Source organism: Pteropus medius, unplaced genomic scaffold, assembly GCF_902729225.1.
Source record: "Pteropus medius unplaced genomic scaffold, Ma_sr-lr_union100, whole genome shotgun sequence".
Taxonomy (NCBI): Eukaryota; Metazoa; Chordata; class Mammalia; order Chiroptera; family Pteropodidae; genus Pteropus; species Pteropus medius.
The window spans coordinates 2987583-3011918 of NW_024344378.1; the positions used below are offsets into that span (position 1 = coordinate 2987583).

The 24336-nt window shown below is 46.2% G+C and overlaps 1 protein-coding gene across 2 annotated transcripts; it reads left to right on the top strand.

Annotated features, from left to right (window-relative positions):
• Positions 1-778: 778 nt before the first annotated feature.
• RBM17 (RNA binding motif protein 17) lies at positions 779-23863 on the top strand. 2 transcript variants are annotated; one of them, XM_039871017.1, is made up of 12 exons: positions 779-935; positions 7466-7603; positions 11425-11541; positions 14161-14327; positions 14881-14978; positions 17683-17739; positions 18920-19061; positions 20950-21101; positions 22021-22094; positions 22638-22736; positions 23114-23186; positions 23304-23863. In XM_039871017.1, exons 2-12 carry the CDS (start codon positions 7481-7483, stop codon positions 23405-23407), a joined length of 1206 nt encoding a protein of 401 aa, XP_039726951.1. In that variant the 5' UTR covers positions 779-935; positions 7466-7480; the 3' UTR covers positions 23408-23863. The 2 variants fall into 2 exon arrangements, with proteins under 2 accessions (XP_039726951.1, XP_039726952.1); XM_039871018.1 differs by lacking the exon at positions 779-935 and adding an exon at positions 1172-1342.
• The last annotated feature ends 473 nt before the right edge of the window (positions 23864-24336 follow it).

Consider the following 24336-nt stretch of genomic DNA (forward strand, 5'->3'; position numbering starts at 1 on the left):
TGTGTGATTTAGTTTGATTTATTGTAGACAACTATATTGTATGTGTTTCGATGATTTGAAAAATTTGAATTTTTGTTTTGGGTTACCATGATAATGTTACATAATGTCCTTAATCATCTATTTCTTTAGATTGTCTATTGACTCATTACTATATTTCTTTTCTTCTTTTTCTTCCTTTTCTTAATCACCAGATTTGAGTTGCTTATATTCTTTCTTGGTATGCTTCCTTGTACTAAGACAGATACTTAAATCTCTATTTGATTTATCAGCTTGAAATATGTTTACCCTCAATGATAGATAGGAAAATCACATTTACAGAAAACACCACTTTCTCTTTTTCTCCCAAATTCCGTTACAGAGTTTTTAAATCGTGAGGCTTGATAACGTTCACGTGACCGTGACCTCCGTGTATGCTGCTTCCTGAGACGTACGCTTAATTCAGGGCTCGTTGCCACGTTTTTTGCAGCAGTTTTCCCAATTCATCTCAACTATGGTGATTTATTTCCAGCCTCACGCATACAAGGAATGATTCTGAATGAACGAGAACGAAGGGCTAGGTTCGTTCTCATTCAGCCTTGGACCATTGCTCCTCCTCAGCATCTGGGGGTCACACCGCCCAGCTCTCCGAAGTCTGGAATTTCACGAACTTGGCGCCACTGCGACCCCTCTTGGCGGAAGGACAGGATGCCGGCGGGGGCGCGGCACGGTCCTCCCGCCAGCAGGGGGCGCTGCGGCGAGCGGCCTCTGCGCAGGCGCGCCTCTCTCCCCGCTGCGCGCCTCTCTCCCCGCCGCACGCGCCCCCTGACCCCGCGCCGGCGCGCGCTGCGGACTCGGCGTAGGGGTTGGCGCGGCCTCCGTCGACGGTCCCGGGCGTCCGCGAGCGCGCCCAGCCGGCCCTGTCCGCGGCCCATGGGAGAGTCGGCCGGGGGGGCCGGGTGAGTGGCGCCCCGCGGGGGCGGGCGGGGACCGGGGCCGGGCGGGCGCCTCCCCGGGGGCCTTTTACGCGAGGCCGTGGTTCTGGGCCGCGCCGCGTTGGGCCGGAGGTCCCAGCGACCCTCGCCTCGGCGTTGGCCTCCGCGCCACCCCCTTAATCTGCCTCGGATCCCCGGGGCCTCTCCTTTTTCCCCCCGTTCTTCCGTCTCCACGTCTGTCTCCGTCTCTTCGGGACCCGAGGACGTTTTTCTCGCCCTTCCGTTGGTCACATTTTGAAAAAGTTGCTCGGTTACCAGACCCCGGTTGCCAGGCCTGTGCCACCTGTGGCCCAGCACCCCTGCGCCCCTTCGAGGCCCAGGGCGCGGGGAGGAAAGGAGCTGTTTCGGTCCCGAACCGCGGAACCCCAGATGTGGGTACCTCTCAAAGATGAGGGCTTTACCTGGGCAGGGAGACATGACTCCGGCATTACCTCGGTTCTTGCCCTTTCGAAGCTTGATATAGCGTTGGTGTCCGGTCACTTAGTGTTTTTTGAGCAGCTCCTCTTGCCCAGACTGTCTTATGAACGGCAGGTGCGAGTTAAATGGGGTTCTGTCCCTGCTCTCGTGGGTAACAGCCATAAAAACCCGTGTCTGGATTGATCCGAGGGCCTGGAGTGGGATCCGGAAAGGCTTCCAGTAGGGAGTCATGCTTATAACTCAGTCTCGGGGTGTTTTTGTCAGATGTGCAGGATGGGGAAAAGGTTCCCTGCAGAAATAAGTGTGAAGGTGGCAGAGGTGAGTGAAGCACTATGATCACATCGTAGAGAGTGCAGGTAAAACAGAGAGGTTTGACGAGAGGTAGTCAGGTCAGATCAAGAAGGTTCTCAGAGAAGTCCCCAAAGGGGAGCCGTCGGTGCTACTTACTGCTGGAACCAGGCGAATGGGTGGGAAGTATATTCTGGATAAGGGCAAAATTCTGCAAAAATTCTGCATACACGCAGGTAGATGAGGGTTGTATCTCTCAGCGCCAGGTGGAGTTTTCAAAGGATGCAGTTCAGTTTCTACATTTTCATGGGATAAAAGTTGCAGACATTTTGGTTATAATAAGGATATTTAGGGAATACGAGGTAAGAAATCAGGAACTTAAACTGAAGGTGGTTTTATTTTTAGAATTTCGTTAAGAAATGTGCTGATGTTCTACAGTTTAGAGTGGATCGTGAGATAGAAATATAATGGGGTGTGGTAAACGTGCTTATAGTGAAGACTAAAAATCGACTTTATAGAAAGTAAGATTTTGGGGAGAATTGCCGTGCATCTCCAAATGTAACTTTTTAAAGTGGGTTTCTTTTCACCTGGTTTATTTTAAATTATCTTCAGGGGACAGATAATCCAGGGCTGGTAAGCCCTCAAGTCTCATAATAGTAAATCATGAGGGTCATCCTGTTAGGCACCTAAATTACAGGTGACTCTGCGGACTTTGTTTAGAATACACTCCGGCCTGTGATATTTTGGTAATAGTAGAGTCTGTGAGAATGTGTGGAAACACTGAACTGTGTCACGGTGTCAGAGGTGGAGGTATGGGGACAAGTATTACAAATCTGACAGGCAGATGCCTTTTATTAGCTATATTTTTTGTGTCCATCAGTGCGCACTGCCCCTCGTAGCCTCTTCCTTCCTGTTCCCTTGTGTCCATGTAGATTTCCTGCAGTCTGTTGGCTTCATTTTCACTTTATGGCAGCGGTCCCCAACCTTTGTGGCATCAGGGACTGGTGCTCCCATGAGAACCTAATGCCTGATAATCTGAGGCGGAGCTGAGGCGGTGATGCTGGCGCTGGGGAGCGGCTACAGATACAGATGAAGCTGCGCCTGCTCCTGCTCACCTCCTGCTGTGTGGCCCAGTTCCTAACAGGCCAGAACCAGTACCAGTCCATGGCCCGGGGCTTGGGGACCCCTGCTTTATGCTACACAAATACCTACGTAGTGATTAGAAGGTCTCATCTTACCAGGCTTGCTTCTTTAGGTACTCAGAGCTCAGGTGACTCATTATTAGTTGTATGGTTGCAATATTTTTTCTCCCATTATAGCGCACTATTTAAAGCTTACTATACATACTTAGAGCAGATCCCACTTACCATAAGTTATGTTTGTAAGAAGCAGATCTGCAGGCCTTACCGTTTCATAATACTGTGGTTTAAGTAGGTGCATTAACATTTTCCATCCATGCAGATACATTTAGAAAATACTTATAAGGTGGTTAGTGTTCAAGCGTGGCACTAAGCTGGAGATAAAAAGACGAAGACAAAACAGCCTTTACCTTTAAGGGGCTTACGATATCGTAAGAGACAGGTGTGTCAGCCATTTGGGGCAGAACGTGTGAAAGTCGCTCCTGTCCAAGTGTGTTCAGAGGGAACAGATCGGAGACAGTGTTATGTGGGGGTAGCAGTCGCCAAAGGCTTCAAAGATGCGCTTGAAAGGTGAGTAGGTGGGGCGTTTCAGAGACCACGCCTTCCACGTTCTTTGCCAGTTGCGCGTGTTTAAAAAAAATCATTTGCCAGCTTAGATAGAGTCTTGAAAAGTTGTTTTTTTTTGGCAGAACTGTGTTTTCTGTGTTTCTTAAACAGAGCATAGGTGAAAGATGCGTGGCTGATCGAAAGGCCGGTGTCACAATAAACAAATAGGTATTTTAAGTTATAAAAATCAGCTATTTGTATTTGCATTTGATCCTGGCATCTTAAGGTACATCCAAATATTAGACAGTGCTATTTTTTATTACCTGGCACGAGACTTCATGAAATAAATGTGTTCTGTCATCTCAGTAACATCTCACATGAATTAAGTTCAGGTCTGGGTTTTCTTGGCAAGGCACTTGTGATGTCACTGGTAGTAATGGGAGAATGAGTGAATCGGTTATGGTATATTTATGAGTGCTTAAAACAGCCAAAATAAAAACATCCACGTCTTTTAAGGAATAGATGCACTAAAGCTATGTAAATACAATTATATAAAATGAGGAAAGCAAGGAATTAACGAGAATGGGATTCAGGCCGCTGCTCACCCCTGGGCCAGAGAAATCACTTGAGTGGGATTGGGGTGGGTCGCATGGGTTGAGTGTGGTGGCTTCTTGTCCAGATCTGGTCTCTCATTTTGGGTGGTGAAGTCACTGTGCATGTACCATTATAGTAATTAAAAGCAGGCCATTCGTGCGTGTCTGGATGACGAGTGTGTCGTTGCTGTGATTAAATGCAGTGCTGTGAATTCAAAGTTCCGTGAAAACTTTGAATTTTCCGAGGAGGGTAAAGAAAGCTCTTCTGCTTTTGCTGCGATGCAGAGATCTGATTTGCAAACACTTGTTGCAGAAAATTAGCAGATGATGGTAATAGGACATCCGTTTCTAATATAGGTTTTGAGAACAGAAGCAGGGAACTTTTAACATAAGATTTGGCTGCATAATGATTTCTGAAGCCTGCAGATCAAGGCAAATCAAATGGAATTGTCAACAAACCCGCTTCAATTTAGAAATGGAATCGGGAAATATGGTCTCATGAAAACTCGTTAATTCAGCAACGAAATCTTTGTTAAATATTGGATTCTTAGATGAAAGAACTCTGTGGGAGGCAGAGATTCTCTACACTGCTTGATTTTTTTTAACCCCAAAATTTGGAAAGGTATTTCTAGGAGAGAGTACTTTCCTGGGTAGGGAGAGGTACAAGAGTTAGACAGCACCTGTCACCCCGCCCCCTCTCCCCTCCCTTTTACCTGTTCGTGTGTGTGTGTGTGTGGGTCCCATGGATATAACATAAAAATTGCCGTTTTCACCTCGTTTAAGCATGCGGTACCATGGCCTTAAGTACATTCATGCGGTGTGACCGTAACCGCCATCCGTCTCCAGCACCTTTTGCCTACTCTGACTTTCCAGTGAACCTGTGGGCACTGTGCAGGTTCACTGGTGAGTCATGTGGCTGAACAGACTGTGTTTGATTATTAATATTTCAGCAAATGTTTATTAAATGCCTACTCTGTGCCAGAAATCAGAGATGCAGAAACAGATAAGCTAGTCTCCCTTCATAGCGTAGCAGACATGTGCTCAACTTATTCCCTTTGGCACTGACATCTGTAAACACCTTTGATGAAGTTCTCAAATTCCTTATGAAGCCATATTGGGAGAGGTAACGTGGAGTTTGGTTTGCAAACAAATTTTAATAATTTATGTTTGTAATTTCTCAAAGCTTCACGTACATTCATTTCGCAGAATGTTAGTCTTCCCTTTTGTAAGAATAAAGAAAGATAAAACAAATGAACCCATAGTTTTTACTAGGTTTTGATTCGGTGACTAATTGGATGAAGAAGACTCAAAAAATTAAACTAGGTTAGCTAAAAGACGCATGGTCATTTCTGAAGTAGTTTTTTTGAGAACCACAGTATTAAGCTGGATATTCACCATTATTTTTGTTGCTGTTGCTCTGTTTGAGGTTTTCAGACTAATATTAAAGTTTAAGGATATCTTATTTAAATTGAAATTCAGGTAAGAACCATTCGTTTTGATTATGAGGTAGGCTGGGAGAAGGGTGCCTGGAAGCTTCTGAAGCTCTTTGGTGCAGAGCTCTTCCTTCTAGCCAAAAGTCCTTGTTGGCCAGAAAATTCTGAAAAGCTGGATTGGGAGGGGTTTGCAAGTAGCGTATTAACTGTGCAGTTGGCCTGACTTCCTCTTCAGCTCTGGGACAGACAGTGATCTCGGTCTGGACAGGCAGTGAACTCCACAACCTGGATCTAGGTGTTGATGGCGTTTACGGCATTGTGGATTAAAGCAGGTACTGAAAGTAGGCCCCAAGGGGGTTCCCGTGAAACTCAGAAGATGTTGTATTTCAGCCATGCTTAGTTAAGAAATGGAGTTCCTTACTTTTTCCTCATTTACCTTCAGTGACCCCAGCTTAATGGGACAAGGCGTTGCCAAGTTCCTGAATAAAATGTTCTCTTTGTCTGGCACTCAAGGCAGTGGACATTTATTTCCCTGTTGGATATGCTGTCTGGCAAATTCTGTCCGTGCTATAAGCTGAGCTGGTGAGTTGCAAAGAAGCCGTAATGAGAAGGAGCACATGTAGGCATTCCTCGATTTCAGGCGATTCTTGGAGCAGTCAGCTTTCATTCACGCTTCTGCTGTGCTGCCTTGGGGGCCTTTCCTTTAGAATTCGGAGCTACGAGCTGTCGTCACTTTCAGGTAATCCGAGGGTCCAGATGTTAAGAGGCAGGAACAGTTTAGTGGGATACTGACTTCCAGGCAGAGAGCACCACTGCCCGAAACCAGAACAGCTGTTCTCGGGGGTTAAAGCTGGTGTCCACCCCATCACCCCCACCCCACACAAAGTGGAACCCAGGTCAGCCCAGGTGTTGGGGCGGCAGGGACTTAGAACCCCAGTCGTAGAAGGCTGGAGAAGTAAGCGTACACCAGAGAGAGAATTTCGTCCTGCGTCAGACGTAACCCTGGGGGGAAATTAAATATTTTCCTTGTCTGTATCGCCTACTTGTCCTCAGACACAGGTGGAACAGGATTTGTCCAACACGGTTTCCGTGGCAAAACACTGTCCGGGCCTGGGAACTGACAGGCTTTTGGAATGTGTCCATAAATCAGAAGCTCCCTGTGTAAGCGTCTACTTGCAATTTAGGAATTTCAATCAAAAAATTCTTTTCTTTCCACCTGTGAGAAAGAGATTGATTTCTTCTTTTGCGAAGTGGGCCATATCGTGGGTTCCAGAATGCTGAGGTTTTTTAAAGGTGGCATTCAGGGTTCCTGGCAGGGGCGGTGGGGGTCACCTGCCTGGCTTTGAAATGAGCCTCCCACTGTGACCTCCCTCCGCTAGCCATCTGTAGCCTGTGCCGGCCTCTGGGGCCAGATGAATGTGAACGGTCGCCGTTGTCATCTTATATTCTGCAGGGATGTTTCGTCGCTGGCTATCTCTTGGTAGTCAGTGTCATCGAAGGTTACCGGTTTCTCTTTGGTAGGATGCGAGGAGATCAGGTTGTTCAAGAACTAACCGTCTACTCCCCGCAGTAAGCCATCGAAGTGCGGCATCTGTGAGGTCATTTCCAGTTTTAATTTCTAGGCACGTTTAAATTTTCTTTACAAAAGGGTAGCTAATTTTGCTAAATGAACCTGTAGTTGGTGTTTTTCGTGAGGCTTCTACTGTTCACTGTTGAGACAAAATGGGACTTTAATTGGATGTATGAAGTAATAATGTCTGAACCTGGAACTGCCACTTTTGGCTCAGCGTATGCTGCAGAGCCTGCCAGCTTCACATGACCTTATAGATAGGAAAGTTAATTCTAGGGGTTTAATTTTAAAACAACACATAGGTATGGCTTCATGTGTCAGAGGGGGCACTGGTTGGAGACAGCAGGCGTTTTGGCTTCTGTCGCCGAAGCTTCCTGGCCTAGGCACCCCCCCCAAATGCATTGTACCTCTAAAATTCCATGATACTGAGTTATTTCCACAGCGGAAGATTTGAAATCCTGACTCTGTTTCGTGTTCTTTAAGCCTCACCCCCTTGCCTTTATTTCAGCGGTAAACTGGAAAGATGTCCCTGTATGATGACCTGGGAGTGGAGACCAGCGACTCGAAGACGGAAGGCTGGTCCAAGAACTTCAAGCTGCTGCAGTCTCAGCTTCAGGTGAAGAAGGCGGCCCTCACCCAGGCAAAGGTGAGATCAGCCACAGGGTGAAGCGGAAGGCCCCGGGGCAGCTTGCTCTCCTGCCTTGTCATGGACTCTGCAGGGACAGACATTTATGTGGGGAAGAGGCTCTGGGTGGAGAGGAGTAAGGGGTGTAAGGTCACTTTGCTTCTCCGGACTCCTGGGGGTGGATGGAACTGTTTCAGACATTCCGGTGACGAAAAGCGGTGCTCAGTTTCCAGCAGTGACATAGGTTTGCAAACTCTGTGTCCGACCTTGCGGACTTGGTTGAAATGCTGCTTCAGTAGCCTGCTCCTGATAGGCTGGTGAATCCTGGTTCTGGGTCGGGGACCCGGGAGCCTATACTTTGGGTGGCACTCCTGCTGTTGATTGTGGGTGGCTTGGGAACAGCTCTGGGAGGAGGGAGGCTCCGCGGTAATCACTAAGCTGTGGTGACGTGCGCGCACCACCGAGGACTCCGGCTGGTGCCGAGTGTGTCTGGCGGACACAGGCCGGGGCTCGTTTTTGTTCCCGTTACGTACATGTTGGGCTTTGGCGACACCCTTGAGATTGTTCAACATGCAAAACATTAAACACGTAGCTGTCCACTGGATATTTGATATTAAAACGTTATTGTCAAGTACTTTTAGGAATGAGAGTGGCAGTACGGGTTGTTTACTGTTTTAAGGGCCCTTGGGTTTTAGAGTGTGCATCCCCAATAGAGGCTGTGCCCCCAGATGGGGCGAGTATTGGTCTTAAGGAGGTGAAAAAAACCTTGCTCTTTTTAGGTGTAAAGCAGAGATATACATAAAGAACGTGAGGGGTATATAATGTACTTGGGACTGAAATTTTATGGATGGGGAAAATGTATGAAAAGGTTACTTGGGGAACGCTATAGGGGAAGAAAAAAGAAGTTGGGAAAAATTGCTTTAGAGATACATACTGAAATATTTACTGATAAAATGATGTGATTTCTGGGGTTTACTTTAAAACGATCCCGTCGGGGAGAGGAGAGATAGGGATGTATTTGAAACAGAACTGGCCATGAGCTGGTAGATGGCTGTCTGAAACTGAGCGACGGAGACTTAAGAGTTCTTTAATCTCTTCTCTCTTTTTGTGTTTGAAATTTCCCATAATAAATGGGTTTTAAAGTTGGCGTTATTTTTCTTCCCCGTTCCTGTGGCATCAGTAGACACTTACACTGAAGCGCTGACATGTTGACTGCTCAGGAGTGGGAAAGGTCCTAGGGCCAGGGACCCACAGGCAGAGCAGCACTGTCTGAACGGTGCAGTCTCTTTTGTCAGTTCTGCTGGTTAGAGTTTTTGTCTTTTTCAAGTTCATCATTACCAGGTTGAGATTTTTTTTATGTATTTCTTTTTAAAGAGACAGAATTTTGTCTTTTTAAAACAAGCTTTCATCCCACGTGAAAGGATTATTAGCAAAACGTCTTGTTTTTCCTTTTTATTTTTTAAATTGGTTTAATTTTTTAAATCTTTGTCAGTTTCATGTACCTTTTGATTTGCACATAAGTGTATAAGGTTTTGTATTCCAAACAATACAGTTCCATTTATTTCATTCTTGAAGGCCTACTCTTCTCTTTTGTGAAATGACTGGCTCCAAGGAGCAAGGCTCACGCATAAACTCAGAAGTTGAGTGGACGTGATTAGTGAGCAATCTTAGTTCAGTGGAAGATAGCATAACAAAATAGAAAAGTAGAAGTCAAAATATTCTAGAGATAAACAGATCGAAATTGCTTGGGATAATTCTTTATTCTCAGTTTAAAAATTGTCAGCTTCATGGATCAGTGCAGTCAGTTTTTTAAAATTCTCAATAACCTGTTTATTCCTGCCCAGTGTTCTTCAGGATCACTTTCTCTGTCCAGCTAGTGCATAATTATGAACTATAGGTGGAAAATCAGCTTCTATAAAATACAATTGAGAAAAATCCTTCCAGAAAATAAATATATTAAAAAGTCAAATAAAATTTAAGAGATCACATGCTGATTTTCTGTACCATCATTTTACTCACATGAATAGTAATGAGTTGGATGCTGGTGAGCAAGGAATTATGTTTTATGTGAAATCAGGGCTCTTGGACACCCTCTCCGGTACTGCTTCAGTCTGTTCAAGTTCTGTTTATCATCTTTTCACTTGTCTAAATACATTAATTTCAGCTACTAGGAAATCTCTTGAGATTTCAAATCGATTTTTTTTAAATTAGTCAAAATAAAAAGTTGCCTGTGAAATCATTTTTACCAACTTTCTCATCTTTTGAGATTGCTGTGTAAAGCTGATGTGTTTTTCATGAAGGGAAGTGAAGATACATTTCGTCGACTCTCACAGACTGGTTGATGTACTCATTGCTCAGTACCAGGGTGACCTAACCACAACTGAAAAGCTATGTGGTAGAGGAAACGTTACTTGCAGTTGAAAGATGGAGCTGCAGTTTCATCTGTATGTCCATTTAAAACATATACGTAGAATAGAAACAAAATAATAGAAAAATTCGATTTTGACAACTCACCCTGTTCGTCATCCTTTAAACCTTGTATTCACCTTGTGACTTGTATATTTAATGATTGGATTAAATTTATTTGCTTAAAATTATAAGTACTGTTAAATTCAAGACAAATGGTGGTTTATTTTGAGCCTTTTGTAGTGATAACAAAGAAAATGTTAACACCTTAAATTGCAAGGGGGGGGGATTAAACTGTACAGAAGGTCAGGTGGTCACCCTGTACCTATCTGTCACGCTTAGCATTACAACCACGCAGCCTGACCCATGTGCCTGCTGGGGTGAGGCTGGACGAACCACAACACCTTACCTGTGATGGATTCTTGCTCCCCCACCAAAATAAAAGCACTAACCTAATCAAGATTTAGCTCGAGTTTTTAGGAATTGCAGGGCATAGAGGAATAAGTGAAGCTAAACTACCAGGAAGTTACCAGACAGATCTAGAATGCGCAGCATTTTACAAGACACGTCAGAGGAAGAAAGAGAAGGAGAGGAAGACGAAGATGCAGGGGGCAGTGGTGGCGGTGACCAAGAGACTCGAAAACCAGGTGCTTCGTGGGCTTTGGCAGGGTCCTGGCTCAGTGGAAAAGCAGCTGTCTGAAGGACACTCTGGGGACACCTTGGAGAATCCGCATGTGAATCGGATGGTTCCTGACACCGAGAGCGATTGGTGTTATTGGGTGTGGGAATAGTAGTGTGGTTGTGTAAGAGAATGTCCGTGATTTCAGGAGATTCAGAGTAAAGCCCTGCTTTCCTCAGCTCTCTTTCAAACGGCCCAGCACTAAATGCAGGTGTGGGCTCCAGCCCTGTGGGAAAATGTTGATAGCGGTCAGTGGTCTGCGAATGGTCATGGTTATCTTTTTAAAAAATTTTTTCTGTAGGTTCAAAATAAAAGAGATCGGGCAGGATTTTATATTCCGCTGGGAAGGAAAAATACCCTAATCCGCAAGTGTCTTGCCCAGGACATAAAACACACCCATTCCTTGTGGAAGACCCACATCAGTCGAAGTGTCGTGTGCTCTTACAGATTTGCCCTCCTGGTCAAAGGGAGAATCTGGCGGGGAGCTAATTTCACGTGGAAATTTAAATAAGAGTGACCAAGTTTACTATAAAACTTTCCCAAAATAGAGGAGATTCATGTTGTAGAAAAAAGGCGAATGCAACTAGTATGTGGTCAGAGGAATGGAATGAATTAAAAGACTGTTTGAAGGTCATGATTTTCTCATCTCTGAAAGGTTGGTTTTGTTACAGAGACCAAAAAAAAAAGCTTTGTTACAAATAGTATGAATTTTAATTTGAAGCTTCAGTTCACTTCTCCTGTTTTTCAATGGTTTTAGAGCCAGAGGACAAAACAAAGCACAGTCCTCGCCCCGGTAATCGACCTAAAGCGAGGCGGCTCTTCAGACGACCGGCAGGTCGTGGACACCCCACCGCACGTAGCCGCCGGCCTCAAGGTGAGCCCACCTGCATCCAGCCCTGACCAGCCTTCCCGCTTTGTGCGCGTCTCATTTTATGCCTGTGTCACTCTGAACTCGCAGTCTCCGTGGTAGGCCGCTTCAGGCTAGTCAGTATCATTTTCAACTTAATTTTTATTTGTTTTATCAAGTTTAAAACATTTAGCTACTTAAAATAGTTCATTATAGAAAAATCAGAAAGTGGAGATATGCCAAAAGAAAAGCAATTTTTGCCATCGTAAAGAATTTTAGTGTTTGTTGTTTTATTGTGAATTAAAATAGAGAAATGGGTTAAAAATAAAGACAGTTCTACCACCCCGCCTTTTGTTATCACAGTGATTTCACGTAAGCTTAAAAACCAAACAAGCATGGAGTAGGTCAGTGAGGATGAGGAAGAGCTGGAAAGGGTATAATTCAAAATCACAGTGAAAGCTACACCAAGTGGGGGACAGATGAATAAAACAAACTGGGTACGCTCACACCCACTCTTTAGGTCTGCGTTTGTTCTTCCATAGAAGGCATTCAGGTGTTCCGACCCTTTAACCACCCACCACACACACACACACACACACCGCTCCGTGAGAAATGACCCAGAGTCAGCGATGGAATGCGCTGTTACTGCGCACTTCGCAGCAGGGCCCTCCCAGCCCGCGTCCCCAGACCGAGGGAGCCCAGGCACAGACCGGCCGCGCGCGCCTCCCTCCCTCCCTCGGTGTCTGTGTCCTCACAGCCTTGACTGTCCCGGGTGGGACTCCATGTGCTCCCCCCCTCGCTGCCGCTCTGAGGCAGGACACTGCCGAAGCTCTTGCTGGGGTTTCTTGGCCGGAGGATCTGGCACTGCTCCTGCTCGTGGTCGCGAGAGGCTCCCACATGCAGGTGTCTTTTGGAGATTCTGAGTCGTTTAACATTTTTTCCCTTAAATTCTCTACCTAACTTTTTCTCGCTACATCTACTCAAAACTGGTCCATCATCTTCTGTCGTTGTATATAGACTCTGGAACCTATGATGTAGCTGGGCTAAAATTTTATCAGTAAGCATTTTCCTTCTTGTAAATAGTTTTCATGACCAATTTTTAACTGTAAAGTTCCCATCAGGTGAATGCACCGTAATTTGCACAAGTCTTCCCTAACTGTAGAACTATCTAGATCTGCTTTAATGTTGCCATTATAACCCTCTGCATCTCTACAGAGAGCGCTCTGTGCATGTAAAACTATTTTCTTCGGCTAGCTTTCCTGAGGTGGCAGTAAGGGGTCAGACATTTTTATTGCCAGTTGATTTCAGTGCCAACTTGTTTCTAGCGTGGTTGTCGGTATGTAATGTCACCTGCAATATATGAGTATTTTAGGTTCACCCACCTTCCCCACCATTAGGGTATTAACATTTTAGTTTTTAAAAATCGAACAAACTGCTTTGTTCTTTAGAGCGTTTAGAGAATGATGGTTCATTGTTAAACTTAGCAGCGTTTATACAGTAAACATTGTTTGCTTTCAAATTTTGAAATGACAAGAATTAACTTTCATAGTGACAAATCATTCTCTCAGTTAGGAACTTTGTGGTAATAGTGTTATATAAATCCAATGGCTGATGATTAGTTTCTCTCCTGTCTTAATAATAACAAAGGAAATCTTGTTCACTTGCCTTTGTGTTTTTAAAATGTCTTTGATATGTATACAAATTCATAACTATCCTTTGGGAGCCCTATGTTAAATAGATTTGTGTAGATTTTCCAGTGATAGGGCCTGGGAGGTAATTAGTTATTTTTCTAATTTATTCATCAAATCCTAGTGTTTCCTGACATTCAGGGAAACGATGAAGTGTGTGTTTCGCGTGCAGTGTCGAACGGCACAGCTGGGTCTAGATCCGCTGGTGCTGAACACGGCTCCTCCGCGCATCAGCTTCGTGCTCAGTCACAAGCCACTGCTCAGTCACAATCCACGTCTGACGGCCTCCTGCCTGTGACAGTCCCAGGCAGCGTACTTCCTGAAGGGGGCGTGAGTGGGCGCCCACGGGCAGCAGCCCCAGCCTGGGCTTGTTGGAGGCGGCTGTGGAGACCAGCTCAGGCCTCTTATTGTCACAGGTACTGAGGAAGAGTTATGCTAGGAAAACATGGAGGAAGGAAACACGGACATTTAGGAAGGCCAGACCAGGAGACCAGGGCTTCCTAGACTGGGTAGTGACCACAGCTGCCAACCTAGGTTTCAGGCCTTTTTCTAATCACTTCCATTGAATGACCACAAGAATCGTTGATTTGTGGGTCGTTTGGTTTTTAAGTTTTCACAGACATAGGTAAAAACAGAAGTATTCACTTTTTACAGTAAATATCAAATTTATTGCTTAAAATTTTAGATGGTAGCAGCTTGTTGAGGAATGTCAGGAAAATGCCATAGGGTATCTGTAAAGTTAATACTGCATTCTTTGTCAGAGTTCTGCTGCCACCTAGCGAGGTGTGTGGCCATGTCACCCACCAAACCTCGGGCGTTAGTTCCGTCATCTGTAAAACAGGAGGCAGGTAGATGGTCACCAAGGCTCCTCCCAGTCCTCATAGGCTTTGACCCCAGTTCTAGGAATAAGATTTTAAGACATGAGAATGACACTTACTTTGGTGTTTACCTTCCTCAGGATCCTGTACCCAGTGGATTTTCCGCGGGAGAAGTTCTGATTCCCTTAGCCGACGAATACGACCCTATGTTCCCTAACGATTATGAGAAGGTCGTGAAGCGCCAGAGAGAGGAGCGACAGAGACAGCGAGAGCTGGAAAGACAGAAAGAAATAGAAGAGAGAGAAAAGTAAGGCTCCGTTTGGACTCGGGGCCGGCGCGTGTTTGAATCCCTCATTACAACGTCGGCGCGTGGACGCCAGTGCTGTCCTTACGGCCGAGGTTGCTGTTCATGGGGGATCCGAGCGGTAGCCAGAAGAAATCAGGTTGCTGTAAAGAATTTGTAGTAGTTCCATCCCAGCATGAAAGCAAACCCTAGAGCAAATTCCATACGTAGACGAAGAAAACGTAAAGTATACATTTGGGGTGAGTTGTGAGGAAAGTAACTTAGAATCCTAATGTTGAGTAATAGTTTTTTCCCGTGCTATGAGGAAACTGTTTTCTTGCTGTTTATACTCATAGACCTGTTAAATCTGTTCGATTCATCATCTGGAATTTTCTTATACTTTTGCTACTTTAGTCTTCAACCAGTTGTTCGCACAGACGCCCCTCCCCCCGTTCATAGTTTGCTGTGAAAGGGAGGATTTGGATGTTCACGGCCGAGAGAAAGTCAGGATGACATCCGTGGGCTCACGTCTCTAAGTCGGTTCGTCTGTGACGACTGTTGTTTTTTATTATCACAGGAGGCGTAAAGACCGACACGAGGCCAGTGGGTTTTCAAGGCGACCAGACCCAGATTCTGATGAGGATGAAGATTACGAGCGAGAGAGGAGGAAAAGAAGTAAGGCCTGAGCGTAAACGTTACGTTGCAAACACGGTGCGCTTCCGCCATTCGCTTTCCGTAGTTAACTGGGTAAATAGTTCGGTAGGCCTTGACTGTGGTCATTTTCTCTCCGGACCCAGCGGCCTGCGTTTGCACACGGCCCCGATTGGCGGCGTGTTTTCACGTATCCTCTGAGCGTCCCACCCACTGGCTAACATTTATTAATTGGGTACTTTCCTTGATTTACTGCCCTGTTGCACTGACCTAGGCACTGTGTCCAGCTGCGTTTCTGTTAAGCTCGTTTCCAGAACATTGTCCCTGACATGTGTGCATTTGAGGAAGCCACTGAGCTTCCCTGGACGCTGGTTTCTCTGTGTCATCAGAGAGCAGGAAGACGAGACTTTGAACTAGTTGCTTTATAAGGTGCCTTCCAGCGCTAGAACTTTGCCAGCAGAATTGTAATTATGCTGGAGCCGGACCCTTGGTGACCACTAGGTAGTCGAGTAGCGTTCATTCTCGAGAGACTGGAATGCTGCTTTTTTAAAATAGCTTCGTCATGTTTCCATTGCTGGGATTTGCTTGATTTAGTTGGCCAGTTTGGTTGCAGATTGAGATTTAAGTGAGAATTTAAATCTCGTACTTGTCTGCTGGGTACCAGGCACTGCTCCAAGTGTTTCCTTAGATTCTCTCCTGATGCTGCACTGTGGCCTGGAGGGGGCTCTGATTATCCCCATTTTAAGGGTGAAAAGTCCGAGTCGCAGGGAAGTGCTTTAGAATACGGGTCCACCATTCACCTTATCCACGATCTCTGTCTGCCTGAAAACCTCATTATAATGTGGCCATCTTTAAATCTAAGACCTAAGAATAATGTTACGAAGCTGGAATGTATTGTCGCACATATGAACTCTGTTTCGTGACCAGCAGTTTGGTGAGCCTGGTCTGCCCAGGTGTATAGCCGAGGCTGATTCAGGGTTTATAATCTAAATTTCAAAAGACTAATTGAGTTGGAAAGAAGCAGTCTGTAATAATCTAGAATTCTTAAATCTTTCAATGTAGATATAAATTAAATGTATTTATAGACCCCTACTCACCAACAAAAAACCCGAGCTCATGGAAACAGAACAGATGGGTGGTCGCCAGAGGCAGCGGGTCTGGGGTGGGAGAAGTGGGTGAACGCAGTACAGACTTGCGATTATAAAATAAAGATGTCGTAGGGTGTCATGCCGCATGGCGACTACTGTTAATACCATATCGCGTATTTGAAAGTTCCTAAGAGTAGATCCCAAATGTTCTCATCACAAGAAGAAAACGTAATGACGTATGGTGACAGATGCTAACTAGACTTACTGTGATCATTTCACAATACATGCAGATATGGAGTCATCGTGTTATGCACTTGAAACTACCGTGTCAGGACCGCGCTTTGCTCGTGGGCGGCCGTGTGCGTTCAGCACTGCGCAGCCGTCCCCCAGGAGCCGACGCGTTGGTTTCCGTCGCTTGCTTTGGAGCCCAGCATGGAGGGCGAGTGCTTGCTGGCCCCATCTTCCCAGCTTGCGGCCGACCGCCCTGTCTGTAAGGAGCTGGCCTCCTGCAGGAAGGCCGCTCGCCACCTTGGGCAGTAGCGGACGGTAGCCTGATGCCAGGGAGGTGGTGGCGGTCTAGCCATCTGTGTGCTGCTGGTAACAGCTGACGTCCACGTCGTAACTGACTAGTGGCATGTTTTCAAGTCCTCACCTTGAGTTTTTTATACTGAACTCGTTAGAGCTAATCTTTTCAGAATCGATCAATAATCACTCAGGTCTTAGTGACAAGATTAAAACAAGATAATAGGAGGTGCTTCAGAAGAAAGATAAGAGAGTTTAGTTCATATTTCTGCATAAGCATTTTGTCCAGTGCAGGCCTGGTAGCCATGATGCCTGCGTGCCGGCTTAGAGGGATTTCTTTGGGAAGCGTTCTGTGCTGGTGCAGCAGTGCTTTGGAATTAGTTTGTTTTTTACGGTTTATTATTTTTGTGCTATTTCTTTGGTGATTAAGCAATAATAATACACATTAGGGCTTGAGCCTAATGAAAAGTTCCTCCTGCTCTTCATTCACATTCTCCCCCTGCTGTGGGGGAGCAAATGGAGTCGTTTTGGTTGGTTCGCGTCCACTAGTCTCTGTCCAGGGACGTGAGTGGGAATGGCGACAACACGAAACCAATGCTTCAGCAACCAGAATACCTGTAGCTGCAAGTAGGTGTCTAGTTCCAGTGGTTTGCGCTCCGGGAAGGGGTGTGCCATGTGGCGGGGGGAGCCAGGCGCCACAGGGAGCTGCGTTTTATACCGTCTCTGCCCGTTAACTCTCCTCTGAAAAATGGAAACGGTGACGCCTGCTTCAGAGGCGTAAGCCGGAATGACAGCACCACATGAGGGGGCCGGAGGTGACACGCTTTCAGCAAGCAGCTGTGTCACTGTGTTCTAGGTAACTGCCAGTTCTCTGGGTCATGTTCTTTTGCCTTATGATTCATTTATTAACTACATTTTAGGGCTCTTGACGGCCTGCTATGAAAAAAAAAATTTCTTCTGTCGGTTTTGTCAGTTCTCTGTATTTTTAGTCCTGGATTCAGATGCTGAATTCTTCAGACGTTCGAGGAGGGGAGGGCGTGATATGGCTATGGCATCCGTCACGTCCTGAGCGTCTGGCGTCTGAATGTCCCTCATCGGTGGCGTTTCTGTTTTCGCAGGTATGGGCGGAGCCGCCATCGCCCCACCCACCTCTCTCGTGGAGAAAGACAAAGAGTGTACGTATCCGTTGTCTCCGCCTGCCGCTCTGCTGCAGGTCTTTAACCCGGTCCTGGGCCCGCAGGCCCGCCTGGCCTCTGGCTCTCACCCTAGGGCCCAGGGCAGGCCCTCCAGCCGCCCCCTCCCACTCCGGGAAGGTTTTGTGCAGGGCTCTGAGGCCTGGATTTTTGTACGGTGAGGTCTCTGTTTTGTTTTGTTTAAATTTTGTCTTCTCTAACATTTCATATTTGGAGTTAGGTTAAAACAAATAGCGCCTCTGTTTACAATTTTATGCTGAGTGGTCTGGAAGCTGTTAAGTTCACGGCCGTCCACAAGGTGGCAGTGCCCGCCTCCGTTAGGTTTTTCTGCCTTTGGTTTCCATTTCAGTGCACAGATTGTGGACATCACAGACGTCGCCAAAACATGCCACCCCGTTTCCTCCGGTCATCTGCTCTAGGATTCGGGGGCTGGCATTGAACTCTGATGTGTCATCTAGGTCATTTTCCTGTTTTCTGGGTTGGACTGCACCTAAACTGTGCCAAGAAAACACATTCGCTTCCGGTGCTTTTTATACCTGTTGCACTCTTTACGTTAGCCTCTTAAAGAAGATGATTCAGAAAGCATCGTTAAATGCCTTTCGTGCGAAAACACCTGACCAACCGAATACCCAGTTGAAACCAGTGTCTGGGAGTGGGGCCCAAGCATCCGGGTCTTTATAAAGCTTCCTGTTGGTTCTGCTGTGTAGCCTGGGCTGACAGTCACCGCCCTCGTGTGTGGTCTATAACCTCAGAGACCTTAGTCTGTGCTGGGCTGACGACGTCCTGAGATGAGCTTAGGGCAGGTACACAAGACGCTGTGGGAGCGAAAAGACTGATCGGGTCTCTCTGGAACTTAAAAAATCTAACAAATCAGACAAAAATTGTCATTTAAGAGCACTTTTAATGGTTAACATTTCAGTAAGATTTGTAAAAAGGACATTTGAGGAGATAGAAACAGCTGGAACAAAGCTAGAACCAGAAGAATAGTGTTCTACCTCTGTGATTTAAAAGTTATGTGGAGGCTAAAATTGATTGATGTGTTTTCTCATTCCTTGGAGCAAGCCAAAAACGTCAGTTGAATTAGTTGAAGATAATTGATTCATCCAGGCGCAGTTCAGAATCTCTGGGTGTTTTGGTAAACCCGTTTTGTTTTTTTCACCAGTACCCCGAGAATTTCCTTACGAAGAGGACTCCCGACCGCGCTCACAGTCTTCCAAAGCCGCCGTCCCTCCGCCGGTGTACGAGGAGCAGGACAGGCCCCGGTCCCCAACGGGGCCTGGCAACTCCTTCCTCGCCAACATGGGGTAACGGTCCTGGTGCTGTCGCCTTGGCACGCGTAAGGGTGAGGCGTGATGTGACTGAGTGGTTGGCCGCCCTTCGGGCCGACGCAGCTTGCCCAGAAACGCGGGCGCTATTGGGAGACGCTCGGTGTGTCCAGTCACACGCGTCCGTGCATGTCAGTGAGTCGCACGTGGTCCCCCGGCATGGGGCTGCGTGTTCTGTACAAGACGGGAGTTTGGAACGGTGTGGGTGCAGAGTGTACTCTGGAGGATGGTTCCTGATAGATACGTTTGTTTTCATGACGTTTGCAGATAAAACAGCTCGTGTGAATTGGCGCTAACACTGCCCAAAGGGTGAATGACACCTTTTTTTCCCTTGCTAAAATGAGCCATTTGCTTTAAGGTTATGGTTGTGGACCTTTGGTCTAAAAACTCAGTCCTTCAAGCTATAATTAGAAATTTGTTTGCCTACATGTAAAAATCCATTTTCAGGGGCTCGTGGTGGGTTGTTTTTAACCCCACTAGATTCGGCATGCCTGTCGTTGAAAAGATTGTTTTATATTTACTGTTCCTTTCGTGCTGTGAGAGGCTGTCAGATGAAGCAGCATCATACTCTGGCCTTCTGTGTGCTTCAAAAGGACGCTCAGCCTGTGATAGGGACGCTTAGACTGTGCGCACCACACTGAGCTGGCTTCTCCCCTGTGCATTAGCTCCCGACATCCTTAGAGTCGTCGGAAGTTGACAGGGTAGGTGGCAGGGGCTCATGCGCTGCAAGGGGGCTATGGGTGTCTGACCTCCGTGGGCCCGTCCCCTAGCCTTGTGTTCTTCTCTGCGGAGCTGCCAGCCACGGCGGCTTGGGAGTGAATTTAAGATATAGGTCCTAGGTCACACCAGCCTCATTTCAAGTGTACATGAGGCTGGCAGCCACCGCACTGGGCAATGTGGAGAGAGAACAGTCCGTCCATTGAGGGAAGGTTTGTGGGGCTGCCCCAGGGTGTCCGCTGGAGGGTGGGCAGACATCAAGCCATTTTTTTTCCTGCTAATGATAAAAATTACCTTTTTGCTGAATCCCCTTTTAAACAGGAATTCAGTTTTTAACGTACATGTAAGGAAGGTGCGATGTGGCACAGTTCAGTTTTGGGTCATTTCTTTTTAGCCCTAGAACAGCTCGTTCAAATGAGAATTTTAAGGAAATCGCATCCAGGAAGTAATGGAGGTGCAGTTCTAGCTGGAGCAGGGTTTTGCGGTTCAAGCCGGAAGTACCAGGCGTCGCTGGGGAGCATCCTGGAGACCTGTAAGGCACCTCCGCGTGCCGCTGGGAAGCTTAATGCTGTTCATGCAGTGGGGGAGAATCAGGCCTTGTGGGTTCCAGTTTCAGTTCTGCCACGAACACCTATAGAAGTCGTTTCTCAGTGTCGTGTCTTGCTTTGTTCCTAGCCATCCTTAAGCTCGTTGGCAGATCTGGGCCTCAGTTTGTCTGTCTCCTGTTAAGTAGATGATCTGGAAGCTGCTGCACTGTTCAAGAGGGTGCAGTCGTCCTCGTGAGACTCACACTTGTTGTTGAAGGCACACTTAATCTGTGGCCGGACACCGTGTAGCAGTGCAGATATGGGACACACGAAGTCCAGTGCTTTCTAATGGGTCCTGGGGCACTTTGTCAGGGAAACCACCGTTTCCCATACGTTAAAGGTGACCTCAGGGCGTCTGGGGTTCCAGTGTTAGCTTCCTGTGTGTCTTCATCCTGAACACCCCTCAACTTCCGCCGAGTGGCCCATTGTTGGTTAAGTGTGAGCTCTTCGAGGCCCTCGTGAGGTTTCCACTCTTCTCCCCAGAAGTCGATTGCGGTGACAGAATCTGGTTTACGCCCCAGCTGATGGCTTCGGTGTAAGGGGTCTCCCTCTTCCCCTCCCAGGGGCACAGTCGCTCATAAAATCATGCAGAAGTACGGCTTCCGGGAAGGCCAGGGGCTCGGGAAGCACGAGCAAGGGCTGAGCACGGCGTTGTCGGTGGAGAAGACGAGCAAGCGAGGAGGCAAGATCATTGTGGGCGAAGTCACAGAGAAAGGTGGGTGTTCCCCGGGAGCGGGGGACGTGCAGTCCGGGGAAGACTGGCCCGCCTGCACGAAACGGGGGCTTCCGAGGACGACGCAGTCCGGCTGTGCCGTGCCTCATCTTCATTTGTTCAGAACAGAGGTAGAGACAGGAAGGCCCCTGGGACAAAGAGACAAGGAGGGGCGGCCAGAAAATGAACACACAGGACGGACGTTTCATGCCCGCTTCTAGCAGGCAGAGAGCCGTGCCACGTCGGTAAGGCCGTAGTCCTGTTGCCACCGCATGACAGCCACATACGGCCTGTCAGTGACTGTGTCCGCCATGTTCCCACCCTCTAAGTGTTCGTACTGGTAGGTGACACGTACTTGGTGTCTTATTTTTATTTGATTACTACAGTCCATTCTGTACCGAGAACGTGCTAGAATAGGTCCAACATGTCTTGCATTTTAAGCAGGAGTCAGCATAGCTGAACTCCCTTTCCTGACAGAAGACTAAGGCTTTTGGCAGCCTGTCAGCACACAGCTTTCAGAAGCAGCCAGGCAGCCTAGAGCCACCCCGATTTGTGGGAGTCTCCGAAGTCAGCCGGTGGCTGGCCCATTAACCGCTCATTACGTTGGGCTAGAGACCTTGGCTGGAGCCAAGACATTCTCCGGTAAGGGTTGTGATTGATGTACTCTGTCAACCCTTTAGGAAGTGGACCAAACAAAAATTGCAGGGAACTGGGGGAGCTAGAAACTCCCAGAGATTATGGTAAAAACCTATAGCGAAGCAAAGCGGAGGCTTCTGTCACAGGCGAGGCTACATGGTCGCTCAGAGGCTGCTTGCCTGGTGCATGTAACTGACTCTAGGGCATGGGGGTTGCTATTGAAATTAAATGACCATAACTCGGACGCAGCACCAACATGTCTACACTGGTGATTTGTTTTCTACAGATGCATCCAAGAAGTCGGATTCAAATCCACTAACTGAAATACTTAAGTGTCCTACTAAAGTGGTCCTCCTAAGGGTAAGAGGCAGAAGGAGGGAATCCGTTCACCCGCCTTGAGTTTCGGTGTCACTCCCCCCCAACCACCCCTACACGCTTGCAGGCCCGTGGTAGCATAATGGGCCGAGAAAACGGGAAATGATGCTATTGCAAATGACACTTTCAGATAGACTCTCTCTGAGACTGATTTTAGTGTCCTTTTTCATTAATGTTTCTTTGCTGACTATAATATTTAAGATTACAGTGAGTAATTTAAAACATCTGAAATTGTAGAAGTTTAACTTAGTTTATGCATTTTGATGCTTATATAATTGTTCTTGTAACTATGTACTTCGATGCATGGTTTTATTTTTTTAAGATACAATCGTTCTCGTAACTTTATGAACATCAATGTATAGTTTCGTTTTTTTAAGAAATGCCAACTTTTAGGTGCTACAGGGATGAAAATTTTCATTGTGTCGTTTGGGATGGAGAACATCTGCTATCGTGAAAGTTATTTATGCGTCTCACTTATATATTTGTAAATTATACTTGACACTTGAATTGACTTATTTTTGTTTATAGAACATGGTTGGTGCAGGAGAGGTAGATGAAGACTTGGAGGTTGAAACCAAGGAAGAGTGTGAAAAATATGGCAAAGTTGGAAAATGTGTGATATTCGAAGTAAGAGTGTTTTCTTGTGATGTTTACAACCTGTCAGAATAGATTACAAAACATTTTCTACAAATAGAGCGAGGTGTGCTGCGCTATAAATAACACGCTCCTGCTTTCCTTCTGTGTCCTATTGCTGCTTGTTGACCACATAATTACTTGTTTATGGGTCAGCTGTGCGTTCCCAGCACCTAACACCGTGCTTGTCCTAAACAGGTGTTCGACAGAGTTTTGGGACAAGTTATACTTATTTCCTTGTTTATTTGGCTACTACTTGTTCATATATGACGATAATTGGAACACTTATTCTGACACATCATTTAGGGAGGAAAACTCAGTGACATCTCAGATGATGACTACGTATTTTTCTGCTTTCATTCCCTCCCCAGATCCCTGGTGCCCCTGACGATGAAGCAGTGCGGATATTTTTAGAATTCGAGAGGGTCGAATCAGCAATTAAAGGTAAGTGTGCAGCTAAATATAAAGAACAGAAAAGTTAAATTTGTGATCTTAACTGTTAAAATTAAAACGTGATGTCTGATGGGAAACCTACATTAACTGTCTTTGTTTGCCTTTTAGCTGTCGTAGATCTGAATGGGAGGTATTTCGGTGGCCGGGTGGTAAAAGCATGTTTCTACAATTTGGATAAGTTCAGAGTCTTGGATTTGGCGGAACAAGTTTGATTTTAAGAACTGGAGCACGAACCACAAGCTCCAAGCCGAGCAGAGGAGGCGACAGCCAGCTCGCGTGCTGTGTGCGCAGGGACTCAGAAGGGCTGCTGAGATGTGTGTTGATTGGTCCCTTTTTTTTTATTTTGTGTTTTTTTAATATAGCATAAAAATCCTTAAAAAAAAAAAATCTGTGTGCCTCTCTGGTTTCTCTCTTTTATTACCACTTTTGAGATGATTACCTTTTTTTGCTAGAATTTCATGATAATTCTCAAGTGCTTCAGTGAGACAGTATTTCTTGCACTAAGAAGTCTAGAAAGTTTTGGAATATAGGATATGCATTAAGCTATTCTTTGCTTTTCTTTCATTTTTTAAAAATTCATTTTAACAAGACCTGCAAGTTACTAAACTGTAGCTTCATAAATTCTATAATAAAGTGTCATCTTGGCAGTCTGCCAAAGGTGAAACGTCTGCTTTCTCTAACAGAGAAGTTCTTGCTGACTCCACTCAGAAAAATCTCTTCACAACCTGAAATCAGGCTGAAGGATTGTGAACCTGCCATGACCTGTTCGGATGAGTCATTTTCGATTAAACTAAGTCAGACTGTAGGGTTTGTGATGGATTGAGGGTAGGGGAATCATGAATCTAGCATTCGTTTGTTTTCAGGGGTTCGAGCATACCCTTAGCGTAGATCAGAAACGACACGTTAACTCAAAACCTCACGGCTGCGTTGTACCTGTGTGCCCGTCCTTCGGAATGGTGGTTCCTTGGGGTCACATTTCTACTGGCAAAATTTACAGTAGTCTTAGTTCTTATACATAGTTTTAAACCATGAAATTCAGCACATCAGTTACTTAAACTGCATTGCCAGTTAATAAAACTCCGGAATTATGGAACATTGTACCATCAGAGAGCAGCGGTATGTGTGGCTTAAAAATTTAGCA

Coding starts and splice junctions, on each gene's coding strand:
- RBM17 (XM_039871017.1), top strand. CDS start 7,481: ATGTCCCTGTATGATGACCTGGGAGTGGAGACCAGCGACTCGAAGACG. Junction 14,328..14,880: donor GAAATAGAAGAGAGAGAAAA/GTAAGGCTCCGT, acceptor TTATTATCACAG/GAGGCGTAAAGACCGACACG. Junction 23,187..23,303: donor GGTCGAATCAGCAATTAAAG/GTAAGTGTGCAG, acceptor TTTGCCTTTTAG/CTGTCGTAGATCTGAATGGG.